We start from the raw sequence: 27,892 nt of genomic DNA, 5'->3' as shown, positions 1-27,892 counted from the left end.
AAAGCAGGGACCACCCACCCAATTTATGTTCATGATTGACTTAACAAGGGCAATTGATGGGGCTGGAGCCATAGCACAGCAGGTAGGGCTTTTGCCTTGCATGCGGCCAACCAGGGTTCAATTCCCAGCATCCCATATGGTGCTGAGAGCTTGGAGTCACTTTCAGATGCTTGGTCTAGCAGTATGGACCTGATGATTTGGGGCAGGGGTTGGGGGGCGGGGCATACCAGGGTCACACCCAGCAGAGCCTGTGGGCCATGCAGTGTCAAAGATCAAATGTAGGGCCTTACATATAGCTAAATAGGTAGTCTACCATTTGAGCTATCACCCCAGTCCTAAAACAGGCAATTTATGTTCATGATTTACTTAACAAGGGCAATTGATGGGGCTGGAGCCATAGCACAGCAGGTAGGGCTTTTGCCTTGCATGCGGCCAACCAGGGTTCAATTCCCAGCATCCCATATGGTCCCCCGAGCACCACTGGGAGTAATAACCCCTGAGCATCACCAGGTGTGACCCCCCCCCCAAAAAAAAAAAACAAGGGCAACTGATTTGAATTCAACAACAAAAGGCATCTACCAAACATCCAGATTCTAGGCCAGCAATCAGAGGGTATCATTGGGTGCTAACCCACCACTATCAGCATGTAGGTGTGGGAAACACACAAAAATAAATAAATAATCCCAGGTTTAGGAAGAAAGCATATAAGAAGCAGTTGAGGTGGGAAGTAACATTGCCTACTGGCGTAGGTGACTCTTACTTCAATATGACTGGCTTCCTTCTAAGAGAGGAGAGAAGATTCCGGGAGCCAGCCACGGGACAATAGAGACCCAAGTGACACAGCTACAAGCCAAGGGATGCCAGGGATTGCTATGAACATCAGAAACAGGGGAGAGGCAAGGAAGAGTTCTCACCTGCAGGCTGGGCAGGGCAAGACAGGGTCAATACCTCGAGTTTAGACTTTGCCTCCACAGTGGAGAGACAATATATTTCTATCTGAAATGTATACTACATCTATGGTCCTTTGCAGCTGTCACTGGTTAACAGTCTTTTAGGCTCATTAAGACAGTAGCTCAGTTCCTTTCACCTGAGCCACTGCTGTGTTCCCTGGCATAGACCAGGTGCTCAGAAAAGTTGACTGAGTGAACAAGTGGGAAAATTCATGGAGACAAAACTCAGCAGGAAGAGGTACTCTGTCTTTGATCTCTACTGCAAGATTGGCTCAAATTAGACTCAATAAATGTTTATAGAATGTATAAATTTCTTTGGTGCAGGGGATCCCGGGCCCCACAGGTGCAAAGTAAATGTTCTACTTCTGAACCATATCCCTGGCCCCCATTTGTGTGTGTTTTGAGTCATACCCAGAGATGCTCAGGAGTTACTCTTGGCTCTGCACTCAGGAATCACTCCTGGCAGTGCTCGCGGGGCCACATGGGAAGTTGGAAATCAAATTTAGGTTGAGTACAAGGGAAATGAACCTAGGTTGAGTACAAGGCAAATGCCCTCCCCACCACTGTATTATCACTCGTGCCTCACCTGGGCCCCATTAAAAAAAAATAAATGAGGCCACACACAGACATGCTGGGGGCAGGAACCTGGGGTCAGTCACAGGTGATGTGGACTTGGTGGTGCTGGAGATCTACAGTGGGCTGTGATTAGCTAACCAGCTAGTTCCGGGCCTCGAATTCAGAACCTCTTACAGGGCCCTAAACAGGTCAGACATGTGCTTTACCAGTTGAGATTATCTCCCCAGTCCATGTATAAACTTCTTATTAAAGAATTATCTCTGGGGCTGGAGCAATAGCACAGCATGTAGGGCGTTTGCCTTGCACATGGCCAACCCAGGTTCGATTCCCAGCATCCCATATGGTCCCCTGAGCACTGCCAGGGGTGATTCCTGAGTGCAGAACCAGAAGTAAGCCCTGTGCATTGCTGGGTGTGACCCAAAAAGAAAAAAAAAAGAATTATCTAAGTTATGCAATGAGTCTTGGGTTTGTCATAGGGTTTTTGGTTCTGGGATCAAATGAATGCAGAGTTTCATTCATGTGAGGCCTGGCAGAGGCCTGGTCTCTACTTCTGAGCCACATATTTTCAAGCCCTCTACCATCAACTTGTCCATCAATCTTCCCAGGATACAGCACAAGATGTGTCACATGAGAGAAGGGAACAACTGAGCGGGTGGAGGAAAGGAAACAAGACCAGGATGAGTTTTCCAATTCTCAGTGTAAGGAAGAAGCGTCCTCCTTGCATGCTTCTCACTGAGCTAGCAGAGCTGCCATGAATGACCAGTTGCATTTTAAACAGTCCTAAGTCTATCGCAAAGGCTTTTATAAGTGGAACTGAAAAACTATTATTTTTCCAAGAAGGCATTTTTTTCCTCTTTCATCCAAAGATCATAAGACTTCCCAACCCCTCCAAAAATGTGAGAAATGCAGCTCAGAGTTGAGAGGTCAGTGCCTCTGCCTTCGAGTCACGAGATACATTTCCCATCCTTATGTGACATTCATTCCTGACCTCTGCCCTGCGGCCAAAAAGGGACATCAGCTGGACTCAAAGAAATTCAATCTGAGCTGATAGACTGACAGTGACAGGACAACCATCTTGACCTTTGCAAAGGAGAGCTGCGGAGGTTGTTCAGAGCCTGAGGGGTCTGACGTTTAGGTGAGTTTCCTTCTATACATGGAAGAAACCCCTTCAGGTCATCTGATTTCTACTGTGCTCAGATTTCAATTCTACTTTCAGCTGCTGTCCCCTGCTGTCCTGGTGGTGGGCATCTGAGGTGAAAAAGAGGAAATATTGGGGCTGGAGCGATAGCACTGTGGGTAGGGCATTTGCCTTGCACATGACCGACCCAGGTTTGATTGCCAGCATCCAAAATGGTCCCCGGGCACCACCAGAAGTAATTCCTGAGGGAGAGCCAGGAGTAACCCCTGTGCATCGCTGGGTGTGACCAAAAAACAAAAAAAAAAAAGAGGAAATATCTTGTTCTTTATTCCCCTGGATCTGGGCCTTTCCATGGATGCCAGGTGCATTGTGAGGAGTTGGGGCGAGAGAGTGGCCTTACGCATTTGTACATCAATTTTAATCATGAAACATACAAAGCAAGTGGTGTCTGCCCTCAGCTCCTGTGGGTGCCTCCAGACTGCCCAGGCCCCTCCAGCATGCCCCTAGCTCCTTCAAGGCCAGGGCTAAGTAAACAACCGTCACAGAGACATGAAAAAGAATTACAACCCCTTCTCCACACCAGGGAGCAGGAGACACTGGGCACAGCCCAATACTTCAAGAGATGGCCCTCAGGTGGTGAGCTCACCCTGATGTTAAAACTCTTCTGATCAAGTAAGATGGCTACCTGTGTTATTGGCCCTGCGTGGTTGGGTTATTCTAGGGTTCCTGTGGCCCCCAGGCATCCCAGAGAACCCAGCCACATGGCTGCCCATGTAGAATGTACCACTTTCCTTTTCCTCAGAATGTATCATGAGGATGGGGCATATCCACTATCTACATCACTGTGTCTCGAAGAGTACCCTGAGTTCCTGGAACATGAGAAAAGAATGAAACAACAAAGACAGATAAAGGTTTGGGGTTTATGAGATAGTCAAGAAAACATGAACTTTGGAATTTGGCAGGTGTAAATTTCATTCAGGTTCCAACCCCTGTCTGCTTCAATATTTCTCTTTTCCTCTACAGGTTCTCATTTTATTTATTTTTTTTTATGGTGTCAGGGACTGAACCCAGGCCCCACATATGCAAGGCAAGTGCTCTACTACTAAGCTACTTCCTCTGCCTCTCTATTTTGGTATCCCGTGAACACATGAAGAATGGGAGGGATACTGGGAACATTGGTCGTGGAGAACAGGCACGGGTGGAGGGATGGGTACTCGATCACTGTATGACTGAAACATAAACATGAAAGTTTGTAAGTCTGTAACTAACTCACGGTGATTCATTAAAAAATAAAAAAAATATTTTTAAGTATCTATGTCATAAGTGTACCAGTCAAGGAATTTGTACCCTCATATAATCGAGAGACAAAACATTTGCAAAATCTCAGAGACATATCTCACTCTCCTTTCTGATGACTATCCCCAATCCAGCCAGGTAAGCCACCATCCTGCTAGATGCTTGCAATCTGGCAAATTACTGATCCTCTCTGACTCTTGTCTTCATTTGGAAAAACAATGCCTACCACTTATAAGCATCACATTTACAGGCTATGGGTCGAAGCAATAGGGCAGTTGGCAGGGAGCTTGCCTTACACCTGAACAACCTGGGTTTAATCCCCCGCATCCCATTTGGTACCCTGAGCCCTGAAGTAATTCCTGAGTGCAGAGCCACGAGTAAGCTCTGAGCATCGCCAGTATGGCCCCAAAACAAACAAAAAATTAGAGACTATGTGCAGAGTACCTGGCAAAAAAAATGCTAGTAGTAAAAGGAGAAGGAGGAGGAGTAATACTATCAGTAGTAAAAGAAGTATTAATTGAAGTAATCATCATGGTAGGCAGTAGTAATAGCATATGCAAAAGAATTTACAACAACAGAATAATAGAAGTCAGCAATACTTGGCACAGAACTAGTAATAGAAGTAGTAGTTGTGGTAACAGTAGTAATAGCAGATGTAGGAGGATTTCTAATAGAAACAGTAGTTGCAATAGTAGTAGACACTGCAGCAGTGGAACCAGAAGAGTAATAATAGGAACAGTAAGTAGTAGTAATAGCAGTAGTGCATACAAGAATATTTGTGATAGTAAAAGCAACAGCGGTGGGCAACGAAGTAGTAATGGGAAGAATAGTCATGACGAGTAGTAGTAACAGTGGAAGCTGTGACCACTCACCGATTCCATAGTGAATCTCTTGACGAAAAACTAGAGAGCCTGGAGGCTGAAGATCTCATGTCTCAGCCGTCACATCAGAAAATTACCTGGATGGGGGAAGCAAGAGAAAAGGGAACAAGAGTCATCCAGTGGGCCTTAAGTAGAAGACAGTGTCTCCATCTAATACATGGGGCAGCTAGCACCCTGGTCGGGAATATTCTTACACTGTCCAGGAATGTGAAGAAAAACAGCTAAGAAGCTCCACTCTACATGGCAGAGCTGATGGCCCCATGCAGGGGCTCAGGAATCCTTGCATTCTAGTTGTACATCAGAGAGTGATTTGCTGGTCATTAACTCCCCTAGATTCAAGTTCCTACACATGATATGAAAAGGCGCTGACATGTGGGCCAGACAGACAGACAGATGCTTGCAGCCATGTGTGCTCACAGCCAGCCTCAGGAAAGACGCAGCTAGAGATGCATGTACAGACTTCAGGACAGTCCCTGTAACTCAAGGAAAGATGTTAATTAATTCATGCATACCCAAGCTTAATTAAACTGCGCGGTGCACAGAGCCCAGGAAGTGTGGGATAAAAGGTGTTACATAAGGAAACAGCTTCAGACCTGCAAAATCTAGGGCACATGTGAAGGTGTGAAAGCAAGGTCAGGCAAGCGAACTGCCTGGTCCTTCTCCAGGAACCCCTACCTCAGGACAGCTGTTAAGGCTTGTAAGGGCTCCCTCACTCCTAACAAGATCATTCCTAACCCACCACCTCGTTTGTTCCCATGACTGTTCTTTCCACCAGCCACGTCCTCCTCCCACCTGAAGCTCTCCCAACCTGTTCCTCCTCCATCTCCACTGAAGCAGCCACACGCACGCCACCATCCTCTGCCCCTGAGTCACTACCAGCTTCCAGAACTGCTCTCCCCTCATCGACAATTCTCCCTCTTCAATCTGTGCCTCCACAACACAGCAACACGAGTTTTATTCTTCTTTGACTTTGCTTCTAAATGGAGGGAATTAGACAGCTCCAGGGAAGCTTCTCATGATGTCACACCACACCCACTGTCAACCAGCCCTTCTACCAGTTCCAGCACAGGCCTGGAGCTTTGGGTAATCCACCATCTGTTGTCAGAGTCTAAGGGCTGTTTCCGTGTCAGATGATCATTTGCTTTGTTTCTTCACATTCCACGAAAGAGTAAAACCACGTGATGTTAATCTTTCTCTTCCTGACTATTTCACTTGGCACAATTCCTTCAAGGACTATCTATGTTGTTGCAAATGTCAAGATTTCATCTTTATTTGAGGAAACAAGGTCCATTGCTCAGGGGCTGCTCCCAGCTCTGGACCCAGGGACCGCTCCTGGCATTCCTCAGAGGAACATGCGGTGCTGGGGTTCGAACCTGGGTCTCCGTAAGCCAACCCCAAGCTCAGCCTGTTAAGCTGCATCTCTGGTCAAGATGTCATCTTTATAAACAGTTAAGTACTATTAGACATCTACACCACACCTTCCTCATCTAATCACACAGTCGTCAGTTTCCTGGATTGTTTCCACATTTGAAGACTATAAATAATGCTAAGTCAACTTAGAGGTCTATGTATCTTCTTGAATGAATGTTTCCATGGCCTCTGGGTAACTACCAAGAAAAGGGGTTGTAGGATTCTACAGCAATTCTTTTTTAAGTTGTTTTTTATTTTTTAGAGAGCTTGTTTGGAGGTTCTAGCAGGGGAACGCAGCAGCCAACATGGCCGACCCGAGTTCGATTCCTCCGCCCCTCTCGGAGAGCCCGGCAAGCTACCGAGAGTATCTCGCCCGCATGGCAGAGCCTGGCAAGCTCCCCGTGATGTATTCGATATGCCAAACACAGTAACAACAAAGTCTCCAATGGAGACATTACTGGGCCCGCTCGAGCAAATCAATGAACAACGGGAGGGCCTTTACTTTTTACTTTACCTTTTTTTAGAAACCTCCATACTATTTTTTATTGTGGCTATACCAACATCCTTACCAATCATATATAAGAGTTCCTTTCAATCCACATCCTCCCCCACATTTCTTGTTTCTTGGTTTTTTGCTTGCAGCCATTCGAACAAACATAAAATTCTTACCCAGGTTTTAGTGTGCATTTCCTCCCTCCCTCCCTCCCTCCCTCTCTTCCTCCCTCTCTCCCTTCCTCCCTTCCCTTTTTTTTTTCCATTTTTGGGGCCATACCCACTGGTGTTCAAACCTTATTCCTGGCTCTGCACTCAGAGATCCCTTCAGGAGGGCTCAGGGGACCATATGGGGTCAAAGGGACCAAACCCAGACTGGCCACATGCAAGGCCAATGCCTTACCCACTCTTAGGACCCACTGTGTGCATTTTCTTTTTCTTTCTTTTTTTTTTTCTTAACATTTAAGGCAAACACTTTATTCACTGTACTGTCTCTTCAGGCCCAATAGGCTAGGGACATATGGAGAATTGGTAATTTTATATATTGAAAGAATGTAAAATAGTTTAATTATTGTAGAAAAGTCTCACGGTTCCTCAAAAATTAAATACAGGGACTGGAGTGATAGCACAGCAGGTAGGGCGTTTGCCTTGCATGTGGCTGACCCGGGTTCGATTTTCAGCATCCCATTTGGTCCCCCGAGCACTGCCAGGAATAATTCCTGAGTGCATGAGCCAGGAGTAACCCTGTGCATCACTGGGTGTGACCCAAGAAGAAAAAAAAATTAAATACAGAATTATTGTATGACCTAGCAATTCCACTCCTAGATATAGACACAAAAAGAATTTGAAACTATCACTAAAACAAATGCTTGTTCTCACTTGTTCATAGGAGCACTATTCACAATAACCAGAAATTGCAAATTCACCGAAACGTTCACTAAGGGATAAGTGGATAAGCGAAGGGTGGTATATACACACAATGAAATGTTATTGAGTTGTGTATTTTCTTAGTGAGTGATACAGGACACCTTTCACCAGTCCATTGCCCATCTGTATGCCTTCTTTGATGAAACATCTATAAAGATTCTCTGCTCATTTTTTAATGGAACTGTGAAATTTTTTGTTGTTAAGTCGTACAATGTGCTTAAATATTTTTTTAAAGCTGAATCACTGTGAATTATGAAGTTGCAAAGATATTCATGATTGAGTTTCGGGCATGTATAGTTCCAACACCAATCCCTTCACCAGTGCCTACTACCCTACACCAACGTCCCCCATTTACCTCCCACACCCCAGCCTACCTCTGAGGCAGGCACTTTTCCCCTTCCCCGCTGTTTTATTGTTCCCTTCTCAAGTATATCCCCCTTCCCCCTGCCCCAGTGCGAAGCTTCCTACTAAAGACCAGTCCTCCTGCTCCTCATTTCTATTACCAGTGGGCATTTGATGTTACCCTACAAGGTTTCTTCATATCCCACATATAAGAGAGATCATTCTGAATCTGTTCCTCTTTCCGACTGATTTCACTCAACATAATACTCTCCAGGTTCATTCATGTTGTAGCAAAATGCATGACTTCATCTTTTATTATAGCTGAGTAGTATTCCATTACGTATATGCTAAGACACATGGGAAAATAACTTCTACCTTTCAGTTGGCTATTTCACTGTGGAGAGTTTTTGAGTTTGCTGTATGCCTATTTACTTATTATTCTCTTTCATTTCTTTAGCTATTGGAGTCAAATCAACAAAGATATCATTAAAGCTGATATAAAGATTTGATTGTTTTTTTCTCTGAATTTTGTGGTTTCAAATCTTATGTTCACTCATTAGCCTATTTTTAATTCATTTTCAAAAATGACATAATATAGTGTTCTAGCATAATTCTCCTGCATGTAGCTGTCCAGTTTTCCCAGCACTATTTGTTGATTTTTCTTTCACCATCATGTGTTTGTACTCATTAGATGTACATATATATGTAGGTTTTTTACATATATGTACTGTAGCACTGTAATACTGTCCTCCCATTGTTCATTGATTTGCTCGAGCAGGCACCAGTAACATCTCCATTGTGAGACTTGTTGTTACTGTGTTTGGCATATCAAATACGCCACGGGGAGCTTGTCAGGCTCAGCCGTGTGGGCAGGATACTCTTGGTAGCTTGCCGAGCTCTCTGAGAGGGGTGGGAGAATTATCTCCACCTGTCTGTCATTACTCCTGCACCATACTGCTTTGATTACTGCAGCTTTGCAGATCACCTTGAAGTCATAGAACAGGGACCTAGGGAGGCAGGGAGATCGAGAGACGCATGCCTTGCATATGCATGGTCTAGAGTTTGAATCCTAGCATCAAATGACCTCCCTGCCCAAGAACTGTTGGTTTAACTCTGGTGACTCTGGCAATGCTGGGCCCAAGCCGCACTGCACTACCAAGCCCTAGCACTGACCTGGCTGTCCTTGTATTTCCAGGAGTGGCTTTTGGATTCCTGGAGCACTGCTTGGAAGGCCCCCACCAAAGAATGCCATTGGGATCTTAGTAGAAATTGTATTAAATCTATATACTATGAATAACAGAGATTTTTCTGATCCGTCACAGCAGAAGGTCTTTCATTCATTTGTGTTTTATTCCATTTTTTTTTAATGGAGTGGGCATATTCAACTGTGTGCAGGGACTACTCCTATATGTGTGCTCAGGAGTGACCCCTAAAATTGCTCAAGGGACCGTATGTGATACTGAGGGTTTGAATCATGGCTAGCTATCTGCAAAGCAAAAGGCTGTATAATTCAACAGCCCCTTCCACTTCTTTCAACATTTCCCTATTCTTTAAGTATACAGTCCATCTCTGCTTTGGTTACTTTTTGCTTTGTTTTGTTCTAGGGTCACACCCAGCAATGATCAGGCTATGCACTCAGGAATTATTCCTGGCAATCCCCAGGCAACCATATAAGATGCTAGGGATTGAACCCACGTCAGCTGCGTGCAAGGCAAGCACCCAGCCTGTTGTGCTATCTCTCTCCAGGGTCAGCCATAGTTAATTTTATTTCAACTAAATTTATTCTTTTTGATGTTATCACATACAATAATACAAATACATGTATCTATACAGTATACATATACATATACAGTAATGGCATTTTCTTCATTTTTCTTTCTCCTGGTTCAACGTTTGTAAATAGAAACAACAATTTTTGTGAATTGATTTTGTAGTATGCTACTCAACTCTCTTCATTTACTACATATAACAACTGTCATTGTCACTGTCCTCCCATTGTTCATCGATTTGCTCGAGGGGGCCCAGTAACATCACGCCTCCATTGTGACGGCTGTTACTGTGTTTGGCATATTGAATACATCACAGGGAGCTTGCCAGGCTTTGCCGGGAGGGTAAGATACTCTCGGTAGTTTGCTGGGCTCTCTGAGAGGGGTGGAGGAATCGAACCTGGGTTGACCAGGTCTGCTGCGTGCAAGGCAAACAATTATTTGGTGAAATATTTAGGACTTCCTGTACACAGCACTATTACATCTGTGGACAGTTTTATTTCTTCCTTCCCAATCCAGATGGTTTTTATTTCTTTTTCTTGCTTAATTACTCTGGACAGGACTTTCAACATTAGGTCAAACAAAAATGGTAAAGGTATCTGGTTCTGTTCCTCACTTTAGTTGAAAAGTTTTCAGGTTTTTCCTAAAGTATGATGCTAGATATACTATTCTATGAAGTTTTCTTAAATCATAAATGGTTGTCTAATCTCATCAAATGCTTACTCTGTATCTGCATCATTGTGATGACATGAATTTTATCTTTCTTTTTTATTTGATGCATCACATTGCTGGATTCTCATATGATGACTCATCCTCACAAACATGACTTTTTTTTTTTTTTTTGCTTTTTGGGTCACACCTGGCGATGCTCAGGGGTTACTCCTGGCTCTGCACTCAGGAATCACTCCTGGCAGTGCTCGGGGGACCATATGGGATGCTGGGAATCGAACCCGGGTTGGCCGCATGTAAGGCAAACGCCCTACCTGCTGTGCTATTGCTCCAGCCCCCATACATGACTTTTAAATGTATTACTGAATCTGGTTTGCTAACCTTTAGTATTTGGGTCTGATGCTCAGGGAATATTTCTCTGTGTCAGGGGTTGCTCCAGGTAGTGCTTTATTTGGTCTCGAGTTGATCATTTTTAGATCTTTTAGGGATTTTTTAACCTATATTGATGAAGAATTTTAAATATATAGAAACAAAATGTTTCATAAGTCACTTGGTCAACTGTTCAGCATAGGAATAAATGCATATTCTCTCAAATCACACTAGGAGGTTCCTACAATATTTCACTTCCTAATCACAATTTGACTGGGTACACATCTATAAATCAACAAGGTCCAGTTCCTTGCAGAATTAGTGCCATAGCCAGTCTAGTCCTTCACTTGCTTTTCATTTGTTCTCTATGCTTTACTGAACTGTGTAAACTGAGACAGTATGTGGACTGAATCACCATTACAAATTATTCATTCCCAACCTGAACTTATACATCTTTGAGTTTGGTTTTCTGACCATGTGCAACCCACTCTGGAAAAATGGCTGCAATTTCTCTGCCTGGCTGGATTCTAGAAGGGAACTGCTCTCTGATGTAAAAATGAAGTGACAATGTACTGGTCACACATTAGTCCATGTACTTCTGTGATAGGCTATGAAAGGGTTATATCTCCCCAGCCACCTTCAGCTGCAGCCTTTCAGTCTGAAACCTAAGTTGAACATGTGGGGAATAGATCTGAACCCAATCAGTAGTCTAGTCAAAACCAGTGAAGCCCAACTTAGATTGGCCAAACCAATTGTCCCATAGACCCATGAACACAAAAATTAGTTGTGCTATGAAACAAGCCATTGAAATTCTGAGTTTCTCAATATTGAGGATAAAGTAATATACATGGGAACAGTAATTTATGAGCACCGATGAACATCAAAGATCAGAAAACACAAAAGCCATATATACAGACATCACAGGCATGATGAAAACTAGCAGAGCTATCTTTTGTAAAGCATCTACCTACCTATCTATGCCATTTTGCCCCTCACAGCAATCCCCCAAGATGGAGACTGGGCAACTTTGTAGATGTGCAAATCAAGACTCAGAGAAATGGGTGGGGAGTGGGGGGAACGTCTCTCAGAAAGTGTGTGGCATGCTGGGGTTCCAACAAAGGTTGTCTAATCCTGAAAGTCCAAGGCAGGTTTCCCTGCCATAGAAAGGTCTTGCATTATGTGACTGAAACCCAATTATAAATAACTCTGTAACTGTGTATCTCACTGCAATTCAATTAAAAATATAATAAATTTAAATTTTAAAATAATGAAGGGTCTTGCAGACCCTCAGAAGCAGTTATCACCTAAGTCTCAACTTCACCAACCCACCACCACTCTTCCCTGAATCCCTTTCAATGAGAATTCATGAGAGGCTACTGCAACCAAGCAGAAAGACTGTTAGGCTGAAAATCAAATGCTCTGAGTTCCAATCCAGTTCTGCTCCTAAACAGAGTCTTGTCCTCATTCAGGAGACTGGCTCTTGGGTCCCGTTTGTCAAATGAGGTCAACAATTCTTGTCTGGCCTGCGTCACCAGTCTGGTGTGAACTCCAGAGATACGATGTGTGAAGGAGCTGTGCAAGGTGCAACACCAAAGAGAGTTCACATCCTGCCTCTTTGAGTTCAAGTCCACTTTAATTAGGTTTTAGTATTTACATAGACCATCTGTATCAGTGTCAGCATCTCATCACACACTGTCTTTGCACCTATTTAGTCGTTGAGACTGATTTTTATCTCGAGCTATTTCTTTCTAGGTTTGAAAGTAATTCCAGTCCACTAAGAAAATATTAATGCACAAGACTGGTTCATCATCCCAACATCTAGAGAGAAATACTATTGAGTTTTTTAAAGGGTATTATTTCCTTTCTGGAATGGTTTTTATTAGGATGTGACCAATGATCCACTTTAATAAACCTGGTTTTCTTAGAATCAGGAAATTATTAGTAATAAAGAAAATTTCACTTTGCATTCATCCCCTCAGTATTTATTTTACACCTACCATGTGTCAGGTACTGTCAGGTACCTTAATGAGGCTTGAAGACAAAGTCAAGAACAATAGATCATCCATAATCATAAGGAACTATTCATTCACTGTTTATTCATTTGAAGAAATATGGAAAATCAACTACATTCTGGACATGGGCTAACAGCAATAGATTCTTTGCTAGATTTCCCTTTCACTTATTACTAAAAGTTGGCCCTAGTAGAAGTACAACTAGACTAGAAAGAGAAAGCTTCAGGGCCAGAGTACAGGGGTAGGGTGTCTACCCTTCATGCACCCCCATATGGTCCCTGAGGCTGCCAAGAGTGATCCCTGAGTGCAGTCAGGAGTAAACCCTGAGCACCGTTGGGTGTGGCCCTAAAACAAAATTAAACAAAAACAAGTTCCTACTACATACTACTACTGCATACATACACACTACTACATACTACTTCTCTGTGTGTCACTGTGTGCAGTAGTGATTGAAGCAATATGCAAAAGGCTTGGATTCCAGTAGCTGATAAATAAATCAGTAGCCAGCTGTGGAGGCAATATTAATTATTATTAGTATCATTAATCATTGAATCCTCACAACCTTCTTACAAAACACAGAAGCTGGGACCAGAGAAGTAGTACAGGGATTAAGGAGCCTTGCCTGCAGCCTAACCCAATTAAATGACTGCAGCACGCAGTCCTTGAACATGCACAGGAGGCCCCCATCCTGCTGGGGTGGTGTTGGTCATGTCCGGCACTGCAGGGCTGAGCAACACTGCCTCCCTGGGCCTACTCATTGAACCACTGGCCCAGTTGGCCAAGAACTGTCTGAAGGTGTCCCTGGGACTCTTGAGCATTGCCCACAAGATGCCCCAAATTCTTATTTTTTTAAAGCTGCAACTCAGAGGGTAAGAAACTTGTCTGCCAGTAGACACAAGGGCCAGGAAGATTGCTCCATGTTTGGAAGCCTGTCTCACTAGCAGGATGGAGAAGGCAGCTGGAATAGAGAAGGGATCACTAAGAAAATAATAGTTGGAGGGATCGGTCTGGATGGGAGATGTGTGCTGAAGGCAGATAAAGGACCAAACATGATAACCTCTCAGTATCTGTATTGCAAACCATAATGCCCCAAAGCAGAGAGTATGGGGGAGATTGTCTGCCATGGAGGCGGGGAAGGGTGGGAAAGGGGAGGTATACTGGGAAGGTTGGCGGTGGGGAATGTGCACTGGTGAGGGATGGGTGTTTGATCATTGTGTGATTCATGAAAGTTCAAACGTGAAAGCTTATAACTATATCTCATGGCGATTCAATAAAATAAAAAATAAACTTGACTATGATCACACAGTTACTGCTTAGATAGGTAGGGCTCAATCACTCAGAGGATTGTTGCATGACTGTGAAGAACGTGACACAGAACTGCCCCTCTGGAGTTTGGAACCTGGACATTTAGTCACCAACCTCTGAGCCTCAGAGATAGTCAGAGGATGGTCAAAGGACGTTCTTGACAAAGAGAGAAGAAGCCCTCCTTGGGGGGTGGGCGTTGAGTGTAAAGACTTCTAGACTTTCTCAGCTCTGAGATACAGGCAGGGAACACAGCATCTGTAATAGGTGTTTAATAAATAAATGTCAGAAGAGTGAGTGAATGAGCTTTTCCCTACAACCTCTCATCTCCCACTGCTACCCACGATGGAAGATTTAAAGCAACTAAGAAGCTTGAGCAAACCAGAATTCATTACCGTCAAGCACTGCATTTTTTATCCGCCCACGTTTCTGCATTTCTATTGAAATTCTTTTCTGTGACTTACAGCGTGTCAGTCAGGACAGTGACTCCCGCACGCCATGCAGAATAAGGGATATACATCCTTGGGTACATACACCCTTCCTTATTTCCACTCCCCAAATAGATGCTATGTTTCATTCAAGAGAAGTGACTTCATGGAAGCTTGGGATTCATATCCCTTTTTGAGAGGCTATTATGAGCTTCTGAGTCATCTGCAACTGGCTAAAGCCTGGACAATTTTATTTTTTCCCATAACATCAGAGGCGACACTTTTCCTATTTACTGATGTGATTCTTTCCTGTGCTGTGAAAGATAAACTTAGATCAGGAACCTAAAGAAAATAGCCCAGATATATATTTATGACAACCTTCCTTTTATCACATGGAGTTCCACCGAAATTTCCTGTATTCCAGGAAGCATTCTCCAACTTTCTCAGCCCAACAATCTATCCATTTCTGATCACGTCCAGCACTAACAACAACAAAAACAATCCCAATCGAGCACTCGCTGCATAACATGTCCATCCTGGGTAGGCATGCATGAACTCATTCAGTCCTCACCAGAACCCTGCGTGGGAACTGTGACTGTATCCAAGGAAAGGGAGGCTCACGCAAGCTACGGAACATCTGGTCCAATAGACAGCTGTTGGTGCCAGATTCAGAATTCGAACCTCTTATGGCTTGACTTTAAAGATGAGGGTTTTACTCACTGTCTTGCACAAGGTGGTATGGACTATGAATGAACACATTCTGTTGTTATTTTTTGAATTTTCAAGAACTCTCAGGAGGCAGGGGCTGGAGCGATAGCAGAGAGGGTGGAACGTTTCCCTTGCACGCGGCTGACCAGGATTCGATTCCCAGCATCCCATATGGTCCCCTGAGCAATGCCAGGAGGAGTAACCACTGTGCATTGCCAGGTGTGACCCAAAAAAAGAAAAGAATGAACGGTCAGGAGGCATCCTGAGCACTGCCTATTTCAACAAGGTATCATACCTCTTTCCCATGGAAAATGATGCTACCACAGAGAATGTCTGAGTTGATGACAGGGATTTTGTACTATATGAACATATGTACTATATGAGAACTATACTATATGTATAGTTTTCATATATACCGGCAACCAGGTCATGTCTCACTCCCTGCTCCCAAGGAACCTGAGTTAAGTGCCTACAGCTTTGGACCAGGTACTTCTGATCCCCTGATGTTTTTCCTAAGCCCTTTTCTCTTCCCTCTGGCCACCAGCAAATATTTAGACTTCTCCTACTGATTCCTATGTCCAGAATGTGCCTGGGAAGGAGGCAAACAAGGACTCACAGAGGCCCACCCGTAGGAGAAAACAAGAAAAGTTGCTGTACTCTGCCAAATGATACTGACATCAGAGGACGTAGCTTGGGCCCCATCCCTTGCCTCACTCAGTGCTTAAAATAACAACCATAGACCCCTTCAGTCTTTTCAAAGAGGAGATCATTGTGAAGGATGCAGGATCTAGTTAAAAAAAAAACTCAACCACTGTTTGGATGGGTTATAAATACATGATGACTTACATCCTGGACCCAACCAGGCAATGAGAAGGCAAAGTCAGGAATGCTGGCCTCAGCTAAGGCGGGGGAAAAAGGGGATGGGTTTAAAAATAGCAGGTGGGGGGGGGGGGGTGTACATTCTTCATCTTGGAGATCTGCCACACCTCAACCTGAGATGTGTTCTCTCTTCTCCTATTTCTCTACTAAAACTATCCTACCAGGCCTACAACAATAGCACAGCAGGTAGGGTGTTTGCTTTGCCTGAGGCTGATTCGGGTTCGATTCCCAGCATCACATATGGTTCCCCGAGCACTGTCAGGAGTAATTCCTGAGTGCAGAGCCAGGAGTAACCCCTGAGCATTGCTGGGTGACCCAAAAAGAAAAAAAAAAAGATTGTCTATTTAAAAAAAAAGTGCATTTATTCACCCACTCATTTGTCTAAAAAATGTTACTCTAACTACCAATGTTACTCTTCTAACTACCAGAAATATAATCTGTGTTAGTGATGTAGGATGTAGGCCTGATCTCTGCTCAGTATTTAAGAATTTAAGAGAATCAGATCATGGACCAGGGAGGTGGCTCAAGTGTTAAAGAATAATGCAAATCCCTGGGTTAAATCCCTGGGACCACACAGCCAATGCAACTAGGAGAGCCCCACCAGAACAAGCTTAAAAGACAAGAGAGAAAGAGAGAGAGAGAGAGAGAGAAAGAGAGAGAGAGAGAGAAGAAAATCAGGTCTAAATCATTAACCACACAGTCAAGCTAAAAAGGCAAAGTACTTGGTGACATAGAGCCTGCATACAGATGACTATTGATCCAGCGCACTTAATTTATTTTTATTTTATAAGGTAGTTCACAATATTTGATTAAATTTAATATTCAAACACCAATCCTCTCACCATTACAACTTCCCACCACCAAAGTTGGGATGTTTCCATCCCAAGCCTCCATCCCTGTCCCAAAGCACAACTGTAATAATTTATTTTGTATTGTCTGTTATGAAGAACCACTGAGAATGCTCCAAAGAAGTATCCAGAGAGGAAACAATGTGAACATTGTTCTATTGTGGCAGAGGCCATTAAGACATTCTTTAGGATATCATTAACATGTTGTTGAAAGTTGAGTGATGTGAGTTTTTGTATATATATTATATATCTGAAAATATGTATGTATGCATAGATAGATAGATAGATAGATAGATAGAGACACTTTCCTGTATAATTTGTTGCCTACTATTTGCACCACATCAAATGTGGCATGATACAGATGGAGAATGGGTAGGGAGTGCCTTAGGAGGTGTCCTGCGGCCACATGCGACCGTCCAGACCACTTCAAAGGTTGTAGCCAAATCTCTGTGTGCCTCTTTTTTTCTTTTTTTTTTTTTTACATTCATGGCCTAGTAAATTTATTATAACAAAGGCAAAGGTTCATTTCAAAAATTGCCTGCCTCGGGGCTGGAGCAATAGCACAGCGGATAGGGCGTTTGCCTTGCACGCGGCTGACCCGGGTTTGATTCCCAGCATCCCATATGGTCCCCTGAGCACCGCCAGGGGTAATTCCTGAGCACAGAGCCAGGAGTAACCGCTGCGCATTGCCGGGTGTGACCCAAAAAGCAAAAAAAAAAAAAAATTGCCTGCCTCTTTAGAATATGTGAATACCAGAACAAACCACCTCAGGGACCTCAATGAAATGAACCACCCAGGAGGGACCTGGAGAGCCCAGGCTGGGAGGATGGCATGCCCCCCCACCCCCCCCAACACACACACCAGCCCCTGCCACATGTCTCTCACCAGCAGAAAACCAGTCACCACAGTCTGTATCCCCCACCAAACTACACCTTTCCTTCAGGGTCCCCTGGGAAGCACCAGCAGTTATGGAATGTGAAATCTGCGGGTGCCGAGGGTTTGTTGTGCTACCAACTGTTTTAATATCACACTCCAGGTCCTTTCAAACAATTGCGTGTTTACTCTCCACCAGCGTGCTGAGCCTGGAGCCATCTGTGTAGCTGCTGCCTGGGGCTCTGCATGCAGAAGGGAGCAGGAGGTGCCCGTACCGGGGATTCCTGGGGAGCGGGACAGCCTTGGCTGCAGGAAGGCGTGCCCGCTCCCGGCTCACTGCTGGGTGGTCCTAGACCCTGTCTTTCAGTGAGCCTGTCTTTGTCTGGAAAACAGGCGGGGGGAGGAGCAGACTAGCCTGGTGCCCTTACTAACTGCCTGAACACTCACAAGTTCATCCAAAGGCGACTGTCTTCGCAGAGATCTCCTGCCTGAGAGCTTGTCCTCAGCCTCCAAGTGGCAAACCAGAAGTGCTGAAGACTCCTAGGACCAGGAACAGGCCTCAGAGATCTGAGCACTGCTAGAGGAGGGCGGCTGTGTGACAGAGAAATGCCAGAAATGCCACTCCTGGTCCATCCAGAAAGGACATCAGTCTCAGGGCCTGACTGAGCTGCTTCTGAGCAAAACCAGTGCCAGGTGGAGGCGGGAGGGGAGAGAAAGAGAGAGACAGACAGACAGAGACACAGACAGATACAGAGAAAGACAGAGACAGAGACACAGAGACAGAGAAGGGGAGAGAGACTGAGAGACAAAGACAAAGACAAAGAGAGACAGAGAGACAGAGAGAGAGAGAGAGAGAGAGAAAGAGAGAGAGAGAGAGAGAGAGAGAGAGAGAGAATAACCCCTGCCATAGAGGCAGGCAGGGGATGGGGGTGGGGCTAGGGGGTGATGGGAGGGAACCTGGGAACACTGGTGATGGGAAATGTACACTGGTGGAGGGATGGGTGTTGGAATCCTGTATGACTGAAACCCAATCATGAACAGCTTTGTAAGATCTATCTCAGCTAAAAAAAATTAAAAACAAAACAAAACAAACAAAAAAACTGGTGCCATAGACAGCTCCTGCCTGCAATCATCAAGCTGTTGTCGCTAGCCACTAGCCCTGAATGTCAGGACATATCAGCTAGTAGAATGTACCTTTCTAGAGTAGCATGTTGGTGTCATGGTGTGCCAGGGAAGAATGGGTTTTGCCGGCAAGGATGTTTGCCCTCCTGCAGGAAGCCTCGAGTAGGCATCATGCAGGCCCTGAGTGGGCACCTTCAACAGCACTGATTTTTCATACAGTACCAAGAAACGATGTGTTTGGTACCTGACAAATAAGAGTTCTGAAAGACCAACTGATACAAAATTAGGATGCATCATAGTGCATGCTTCCTATGTGACTCGGGCACTGCACAGCAATACCCTCACCTTCAGAACTACAGGTTCCTTTGGGGCGCAGGAGGGCATGGACACACAGAGGGGTTCCGGGGCTACTCCTAGCTCTGTGCTCAGGGATCACTCCTGAGTGACCCTATCAGATGCCGATGATCTGAACCCAGATCAGCCATGTGCAAGACCAGCCACTGTACTATCTCTCCAGCCCCTAATGGTTCCATTTTATGGGGGGAGGGGGGAGAAACTCAGGCTCTTACAGAATGAGCCTTTTGCTAGTATTTTCAATGCTAGTAAAGTAGAACCTGGCTATGTCCAATTCCAGAAGACTCTTCTGTCCTTTAAATCCCACCTTTCAATCTTGCACAGCAAGGTTGTGCATCATTATTATATGGTTCTTCAAGTCAGCAAGACCAGGGTCATCTTCCAGGCCTACTCCACAGTCCCTGGTGTGGGTTCAGTCAGTATAAACCACCAAACACTCCAACCTGATAACACCCTCTGCAGTCACCTTATGCCTCCCCTTCTGGGACAGCCACAGGTTCACATTTTACCATTTCTGAAACACAGTGTTTTGCTCTCATGGAAATGTGATGTGGCAATGTTTCCGTTTTATGTCTGTTTGTTCCAATGCAAACAAACATAAAAGAAATGTATAACGCAGGCAAAGGCAACTCAGAATCAAAGAAAAGAAGCATATCTAAGAAATACCCAAATCTCACCCAGGGCAGTCCTTAAAAATGCCTGAGAATGAGGAGAAATGATGAGCCTAGTCCATGTCCAGCAGACCAGCCGAAGACTCCATGAAAACTGTATCCACAAGAAGTTTCACCTGCCAGTCTCACATTTCTGGGAGGCTCTGAAAGCCCAAGATTGGAATGCATATATATAGCTACGACCAGAAAAGCAAGGTAATTCCTCACTTGTTGGGCCATAAGAGATAACAGCTAATTAGTGTTCATTATATAATAAAACAGTAAAATAAATATTTGACTCTTATTTGGCCAGTCATTCATCCGTCTATTATCTATTCATTCCTACAAAGCTCAACAAATAGCCAACCCAAGTTGGGCACCTTCCTCTGATGTAGGCAGAAAGATGAATCAATCGTTGTTGATACCTGTAAACACAGATTTGGAACGAAGGATAGAAACAGTACAGAAATCAGTCACGTAGGGCCAAAATAGGAGCATTGGGACTGGAGGGAGAAAATGGAGTTGGGATTAAAGGGGCTTTCATAGAGAAAAGGCAGAAGGATTTCTGAATACAAAACCTCATAACAAGCACTCATTGGACAAATGTTTGCTGACTCCTCTGCCATATCTGCAGCACAGCTTTGATACCTGTCACAAAGAGTAGTTTGAGCTGTGTCCCCAGATACCTCACAGCAGCCGTTACCCAGGTCCTGGCCCATGCATGTGAATTATTGCACCACCAACCAAGTTGGGCTCCCAGCACCATATAAACAGTTGCCAGATTCTCGTACCTCCCATCCCTGGGTATGGTTTTCATTCTGGGAATCTGGCCAAAATATTTCACCTGCTAGCTTCCCCTTTCTCAACAATCACACAAGTGGGAGAGTTAGCAGCTAACTCCTGAGATTGTTGGGTAGTTCATAGCATGAAGTAGGAGAAAGGCCCATGTGGTGGAAGAGCTCATTCAGCTTATGCTGTGTATTATCCGTACTTAGAACATACTTGGCACTCAGCTCTATTTTAAAAATGGTCTTGTTTGTTTGTTTGTTTGTTTGGGTTTGGTTTGTTTATTTTGTTTTGTTTTGGGCCATACCTAGCATTAATCAGAGTTCACTCCTGGCAGGGCTCGGGGGAACCATATGCAGTTTCAGGGCTCAAATTCAGGCCGGTCACATGCAAGGCAAGCACCCTATCCACTGTATATCTCTCTGGCCACCAAATTGTATTTCTTTGACATCCCAGTGGTTTGGGGGACAACCAGGCCTACATCTAGAAGGCGATGTGGTAACAAATCAAACTTAGAGGATTGCATACCAGGCATATGCTCCAGACCTTTGAGTACATTCCCAACTCTGAAGGAAGGGGTGTGTGTGTGTGTGTGTGTGTGTGTGTGTGTGTGTGTGTGTGAGAGAGAGAGAGAGAGAGAGAGAGAGAGAGAGAGAGAGAGAGGGAGAGAGAGAACACAGTCCTTAGCATATTAACCATTTTGAAGTATACAGTCCGGTGTAGGATAACATAGGTTTGTCTTTCTCCCTTACCGCAGGGAGCTTAGGTTTCTTGGGTTACATCCATCACAGTGCACCCAAGGCACTCCCATTCCTCTGTGTTTATCTTTCACCTCTTCTCTGTTCTCTGCTTCTCCTATCGGTTAATCACCTATATTCCCAAATCAGACCCTGTGCACTGTAAGGTCATATCCTTCTAAAGACTCTGGATTTTGTATTTGTAAGTGAAATATTGCTTCTCCCTTTCCCTTATGTCTTTTGCATAGTTTACTTTAGTGCAGTGTCCTTTTTATATAGACACAGGAAGACAGTTAATGCTATGTTTTTTTGTAGCTTGGCAGTTAATTAACTCCAAATAATACTCCTGGGCATCTGTCATATTTACTCGACTTGTTGCCTTTAGTTCCTAGCACCCCAAAAGCAGAGTCCTGACAAATGGACTGGATAGACCCAGGGCAAGCTCTATGCTACCCTGGCATTGAAATGGGACAGGCCAAGTGCCATAAAATTTAGAGTAAGTTAAGAGCATGGTCATAGATGAATTCTGTCATGATCCAAAGAGAAATGACTGGATAAGGACCATGTTAGGGTTAGGAAGGACTAATCTGGTCTGAGGACTGTAGTCTGGGATCTATAGCGAGATGTCCCCAGGAGAGCCACCCTATAAGCTTAATATATCTCTTACTGTGTCCATACGATCATGGCGAGCTACCGGGCTGGAGCGATAGCACAGCGGGTAGGGCGTTCGCCTTACAAGCGGCCAACATGGCCGACCCGAGTTCGATTCCTCCGCCCCTCTCGGAGAGCCCGGCAAGCTACCGAGAGTATTCGATATGCCAGACACAGTAACAACAAAGTCTCCAATGGAGACGTTACCGGGCCCGCTCAAGCAAATCGACGATCAACGGGAGGGCCTTTACCTTTACCTTTACCTTACTGTGTCCATACAAAATGACTAGACAGATTATTAAGAAATAAATCTGAGATGACTGTTTATGGACTAAGGAAAGGAGAAGTATATCCTTAGATGAAATTCTGCCCTTGAGCAGATCAACTAGCAGGAGGAGATCTCTGTCTCAGAAGAGCTTCCTGGAAGGAAGGGAAGGGCTTTACATATATTGATTATGCTATCTGACCTAGCTGTAGTTGCTACCCTCAAGCTTGGATGTTGGCTCCAGACCAAGGCAGCAAGACTGGGCACAGGGAAAGGGGAGAGTGGCATGAGAGGAGGAGACAGGAATGAGGGGCAATGTGAGACTAGAACGGGGTGCTCAGTGAGACTGGAGCAGTAGTGCAGGGAGAACGGAAGAAACGGTGACTGGTCACCAACCAGCCTGGTGGCTCTCATTTCCTCCTTCGTCTGCCCATTGCCATCTGCCGTCAGGAGTGAGGGAAGTAGCCCCAAGTCACCAAATGCAGGCAGTGAGAGAGCACCTTATTTATTTATTGAATACACAGTCTAGCACAGTTAAATACAGTCAAATTATTGTATAAGAGTGTTCCAGAACTTTTTCATCTTGCAAGACTGAAAACTCAATACAAATTCCCCCATACCTCTTTTCCCCCAAGTTCCAGTAATTACCATTCTAGCCTCTGTGTACAAGCCTCTGACTGTAGTAGATACCTCATATAAGTGGGAGTCGACACTATCTGCCTTTTTATCATGGGCTTATTTCACTTAGCCTAACATTATTAATGACCATCCATGTTGTGGGATTCACTTTCCTTCCCTTTATTTTTTTTTAATTTTTTTTTTTTGCTTTTAGGGTCACACCTCGCAATGCACAGGGGTTACTCCTGGCTCTGCACTCAGGAATCACTCCTGGTGGTGTTTGGGGACCATGCAGGATTCTGGGAATTGAACCTGGGCCAGCCATGTGCAAGGCAAATGCCCTACCCGCTGTACCATCACTCCAGTTCTGAATTTCCTTTCTTCCTAAGACTAATTTTCCACTGTATGTGTATACAACACTTTTATCTATTTGTTCATTTTGGGTATTTGGGGTGCTCTCCCCTCTTGGTTATTATGAATGCTGCTGCCATGAACTGGGTAGGCCAATATCTGATATCCAGCTTTGAATTTTTTAGGATTTATACCCAGAAGTAGAACTGGCGGATCTTTTGACAGTTCTATTTCACATATTTAATTTTTAAATTTTGAGCATCACAATTTACAAACTATTATTAATAGAAATTCATACATGAACTCTCCGAGTGCCACACCCTCCACCCATGTGAAAATGTTGGTTGAATGAAGTAACTCATGAGTGCTGCCAAAACAGACATCCTCAGACCATGACTTCCTAAGCACACCTGCGATCAAAATCCAGGCACCAACCAGTCAATACTGTCTAAGTTGTGCCAAGGATTTCCCACAAGCTTCATGCTTTACAACACAGTCAATTGTAAGTTACTTTCTAGAGCCTGGTGAGAACCAAACTTCTCTGAGAAATCAAGGCTTCCTAGGACCAGAGAGATAGTGCAGACTTCTGTTTGCCTTGCTTGCAGGAGAACCCGGTTCAATTCCCAGCACTGCCTACTGAGCAGTGCCTAGAGCAATCCTTCAGCACAGATCCAAGAGAAAGCCCTAAGCACTGCTGGGTGTGGTATAAAAACCAAACCCAACCCAACCAGATGAGAAATCAAGACTTCCCACCCCACCTTTCCCTCCGGACAACACAGAACAAGGAGGAACTAATTTGGGGTGGCGGGGAGGGCAGGGAGGGAGTATTACTGGCACTCCAGTGTTAGGAGATCTGGCCTCAGCTATCAGTTCTGGTTGCCAACCCATGTAGTGGGAAAGTACACTGGCTACACACAGCCTCAGAGAGTAAGAGCCCATGGAGTGGAAACCGGCTCCACTGCCTCCTGGAAGCCAGGGGAACCGCATGGGCTATGGAGGCCCCCTCTCTCTGATCAACGATGAGTACCACTCCATATCCAGAAAACACACCCAAAAAGGGCAGAGGGCCATGGACAGAAATAAAGGTCACAGTTCCTAAAGGACCCATGTGCATACACACACACACACACACACACACACACACAAGAGGAGGGATATGAACACTGGCTCCTGGGTACATATGGAAGAGAAGATGGACCGCCCCCAAATGCCCATCCCAGGACCCTTGCAAAGGACTCCGTGTTCTGTGTTAGGACATTCCTGCATCAGCCTGTTTCCTCAGGGAGCCGTCTGGCTGGCTTGTGTTTGTAGCAGACAGGGTTCTTTCACATGTGCTGGCCTATTATGGAAAGGGGTCAATCACCTGTCCCATGTGAGGACAGGGAAGCCAGGTTTGCAGAAACCCCACTAAGCCTGTCTGTGAGATTGACATTCCAACAAATGCTCTTTTAACAGGATAAAGAGATGAGGGAAGTTTATGGGCTGATACAACTGAGAAGTTCCCAGGAAAGATGGAGCTTTTGGCCTGGCTAGATTGAGGGCTCAAAGGATGTGGTTGGACTGAAGTGAGGGGTGAGGTGGAGGGGTCACTCTTCATGTGTTGATTCTGCATCAAGTGGGGGCTTGGGAGTAAGAGGTAAAGAGTCTGCCCCACCTAGAGTGGGGCACTGCTCTTCAAGTTTCTGCCCAGCCACAGTTCATCAATCCCTGTGTAAGGAATACTTCTCTTTCCCAGGAGATCTAATAAAAAGCATCCAGGTTGACCCAGTGTCTCTGTCTAACCCTGATCGGATCTCTGTGCTGACTATTTCTGCTTGGGGCCCATTGTGGTACAGGGAGGCGGGCAGAGGTAGAGGTATCAGACCCTCAGGATTTTCATAGACTCATCCAAAGGAAGCTAGCAAATAGAGGGAGAAGACAGGGAGGGGAGAAGAGAGAAGAGGGAGGCAGAAAAAGAAGAACTGGATGGAAGGGAGAAACTCAGAATAAGTCACAAAGAATGTTTATGGCTGAAGAAATAAGGTAGCCATCAACTTTAACTTCTTATCAGTGCATTTTGGAGGCCACACTTTGTCAGTACAACTCACTCCGGAGGATGCTGGAGGTCCAGCTCTCACTGGTCGCCAGTGTTCAAAACACGAGTTCCAGCCACTTCTGCTCCCTCCCCAGCCCCATTTCAACTTTAAATAAAACAATAAGAACCAAAGTTAAGTGAGCTTGCAAGTCTTTAAAAAGAAAAAACTCTAAGATGAAAGGGGATATAATTCACATGCCATACCACCAATTTAAAATATACAATTCAACGGTTTTATAGAATAATTCACAGGATTGTGTAACCATCAACACAACTGATTTTAGAATATTTCATCACCTCCCAAAAAGAAACCCGGTCCCTATCAGCAGTTGCTCTCATTTCCACTTCTCAGTCTTGGCAAGAGATCTGTATTCTTGAGTCTCTGGAGATTTCATATAAAGCCTGGCAAGCTACCGAGAGTATCCTGGCCGCATGGCAGAGCCTGGCAAGCTCCCCGTGGCCTATTCAATATGCCAAAAACAGTAACAACAAGTCTCACAGTGGAGATGTTACTGGTGCCCACTCGAGCAAATCGATGAACAACGGGAAGACAGTGCAGCTCTACTATCATGCAATATGGGTTTTTAAGAGTGTGTCCTTTGTAGTGACATCACAGAAATACCCTGTCTTCCTGAGCACAGACAGGCCTCTGGTTCTGATCAAGTTGAACTTCACTCCATGGATATGAGCTAGAGGAAGGGGCTAGGAGAACCCGCCCCCGCCCCATCCACCGAAGGAACCCTGGGAAGCGACGGAGGCTGGCAATGGCACAGAGGCTGGTATGACTCAGCCAACATCAGCCCTGCAGCAGAGAGGGCGTGACCGCCTCTGGAAGCCTTAAGTCTCAGCCTGGCACAGTGCCTGGGGGAAGGAAACGGCGTGGGCGGGCATTAGATCAGACATTCCTAGGAATCCCCAGGGAAGGGCACTGACCGTTTGTGCCCTGCACCCCGTTCCAGTTCCTGTTTCATTCAGGATTCCCCTTCTCCCACAAACCGCACATCCCTGAACCGTTCCCCAAGTGGCGAGCCCAACTGGGAAGATACAGTCCTGGCAACAGGCTGGTCATTAGTGGAAGGGCCATGTGTTCACAGAGAAGCTGGAGGCTTCCGGGAAAGCTCTTCCTTGCTCTTTTACAAGTAGACAAGTAGTTTTGGAAATGATGTTTGTTCTCTCTCTCTCTCTCTGGCTTTCTGTCTCTCTCTCTCTCCCTCTTTCTGTCTCGCTCTGTCTCTGTCTCTCCCTCTTTCCATCTCTCTCCCTCTCTGTCTCTCTGTCTGTCATATCTCTCTCTCTCTCTCTCTCTTTTTCTCGCTCCTCTCTCTCAGTGTTGTACTACAGATGAGAAGCTCAGAACAGGTTTCATGAGTAGCTGCAGGGAGAAACTCACAGGACAGACTAGAAGAACCTCAGAGAAAGAGAGCCCGGGTAAAGAGGGCAATTCTGAACCCCACTGTGCCATAAGCCTGGTGAGCCCTACTCCTCCCACTTCTCTGCACACCAAAACAGCAGTTGATCTGTAGAGACTAATGCAAAGGTACCAGGAAAAGCCAGCAGGAGCTGGAGGCAGGGGAGGCCAAGTGATGCCCCCACTGCAACCCCTACCCTCCTCAGGCATCACTATACAAAGTCTTGCCTCTATCTGTCTTGGATCAGGTCTGGGTCCCTCCATAGTCTTGCTGTTTCTAGACTCCAGGAACAATTCCTTCGGACTCTCAAGCTAGAGCCACCAGCAAGACTCACTACTGGAAGAAAGCGTTCTATTCGGGATGTTGGGGGTTCGATGGGCACAACTGTATTCGAGGGGCTGCAAAGATAGTGCAACAGGGTAGAAGCATTCCTTGCATGCTCAAGCCCCTCCCAGTTTAACTCCTGATACCACATGGCCTTCCTGATCACCCCAGAGTGCCAGAATATGTGGCCCTAGAGGCCTCCAGAACCATCAGACTGAGCCGGCCAAGCACCAAAGCATCAGGTCCTCACAGACTCCCAAGTACTCCTGAGTGTGTCCCCCCAGACACCCTGGAGGAATCACTGAGGAGGCACCTGTGAAAAATAAATGTTATGGGGCTGGAGAGAGAGCGCAGTGGGTAGTGCATTTGCCTTGCACACAGCCGACCCAGGTTCAATTCCCAGCATCCCATATGATCCTCAGAGCACCCAGGAGTAACCCCTGAGAGCAGAGCCAGGAGTAACCCCTGTACATCACCGGGTATGACCCAAAAAAACAAAAAAAAAAATACACCTTGTTTTCAAGCCATTTAAAGTTGGGGCGACTACAGTAACTGTCATAGAATCTAAACCAACATTCCATCCTGGTTTCTTCACTGTGAAATGCCTCTTTGAATAGAATTTTTAAGGTTTCTTTAATTCATCAAAAAAAAAATTAAGCCACCTTCAACTGAACATCCATGTTTC

At 45.1% G+C, this 27,892-nt stretch overlaps 1 protein-coding gene across 4 annotated transcripts in view; it reads right to left on the bottom strand.

Moving 5' to 3' along the window:
* ASAP1 (ArfGAP with SH3 domain, ankyrin repeat and PH domain 1) overlaps positions 1–27,892 on the bottom strand; it is a 391,490-nt gene that overhangs the window by 339,476 nt on the left and 24,122 nt on the right. For all 4 annotated transcript variants that reach the window (XM_056107587.1, XM_056107666.1, XM_056107767.1 and 1 more), the window contains exon 2: positions 4,833–4,918. In XM_056107587.1, the coding sequence (XP_055963562.1) occupies positions 4,833–4,891 (59 nt within the window). In that variant the 5' untranslated portion in view covers positions 4,892–4,918. The remainder of the gene's footprint in view (positions 1–4,832; positions 4,919–27,892) is intronic.

Source organism: Sorex fumeus, unplaced genomic scaffold (genome assembly GCF_029834395.1).
Source record: "Sorex fumeus unplaced genomic scaffold, SorFum_2.1 ptg000002l, whole genome shotgun sequence".
NCBI lineage: Eukaryota > Metazoa > Chordata > Mammalia > Eulipotyphla > Soricidae > Sorex > Sorex fumeus.
This window is presented reverse-complemented; position numbering and strand designations above follow the sequence as displayed.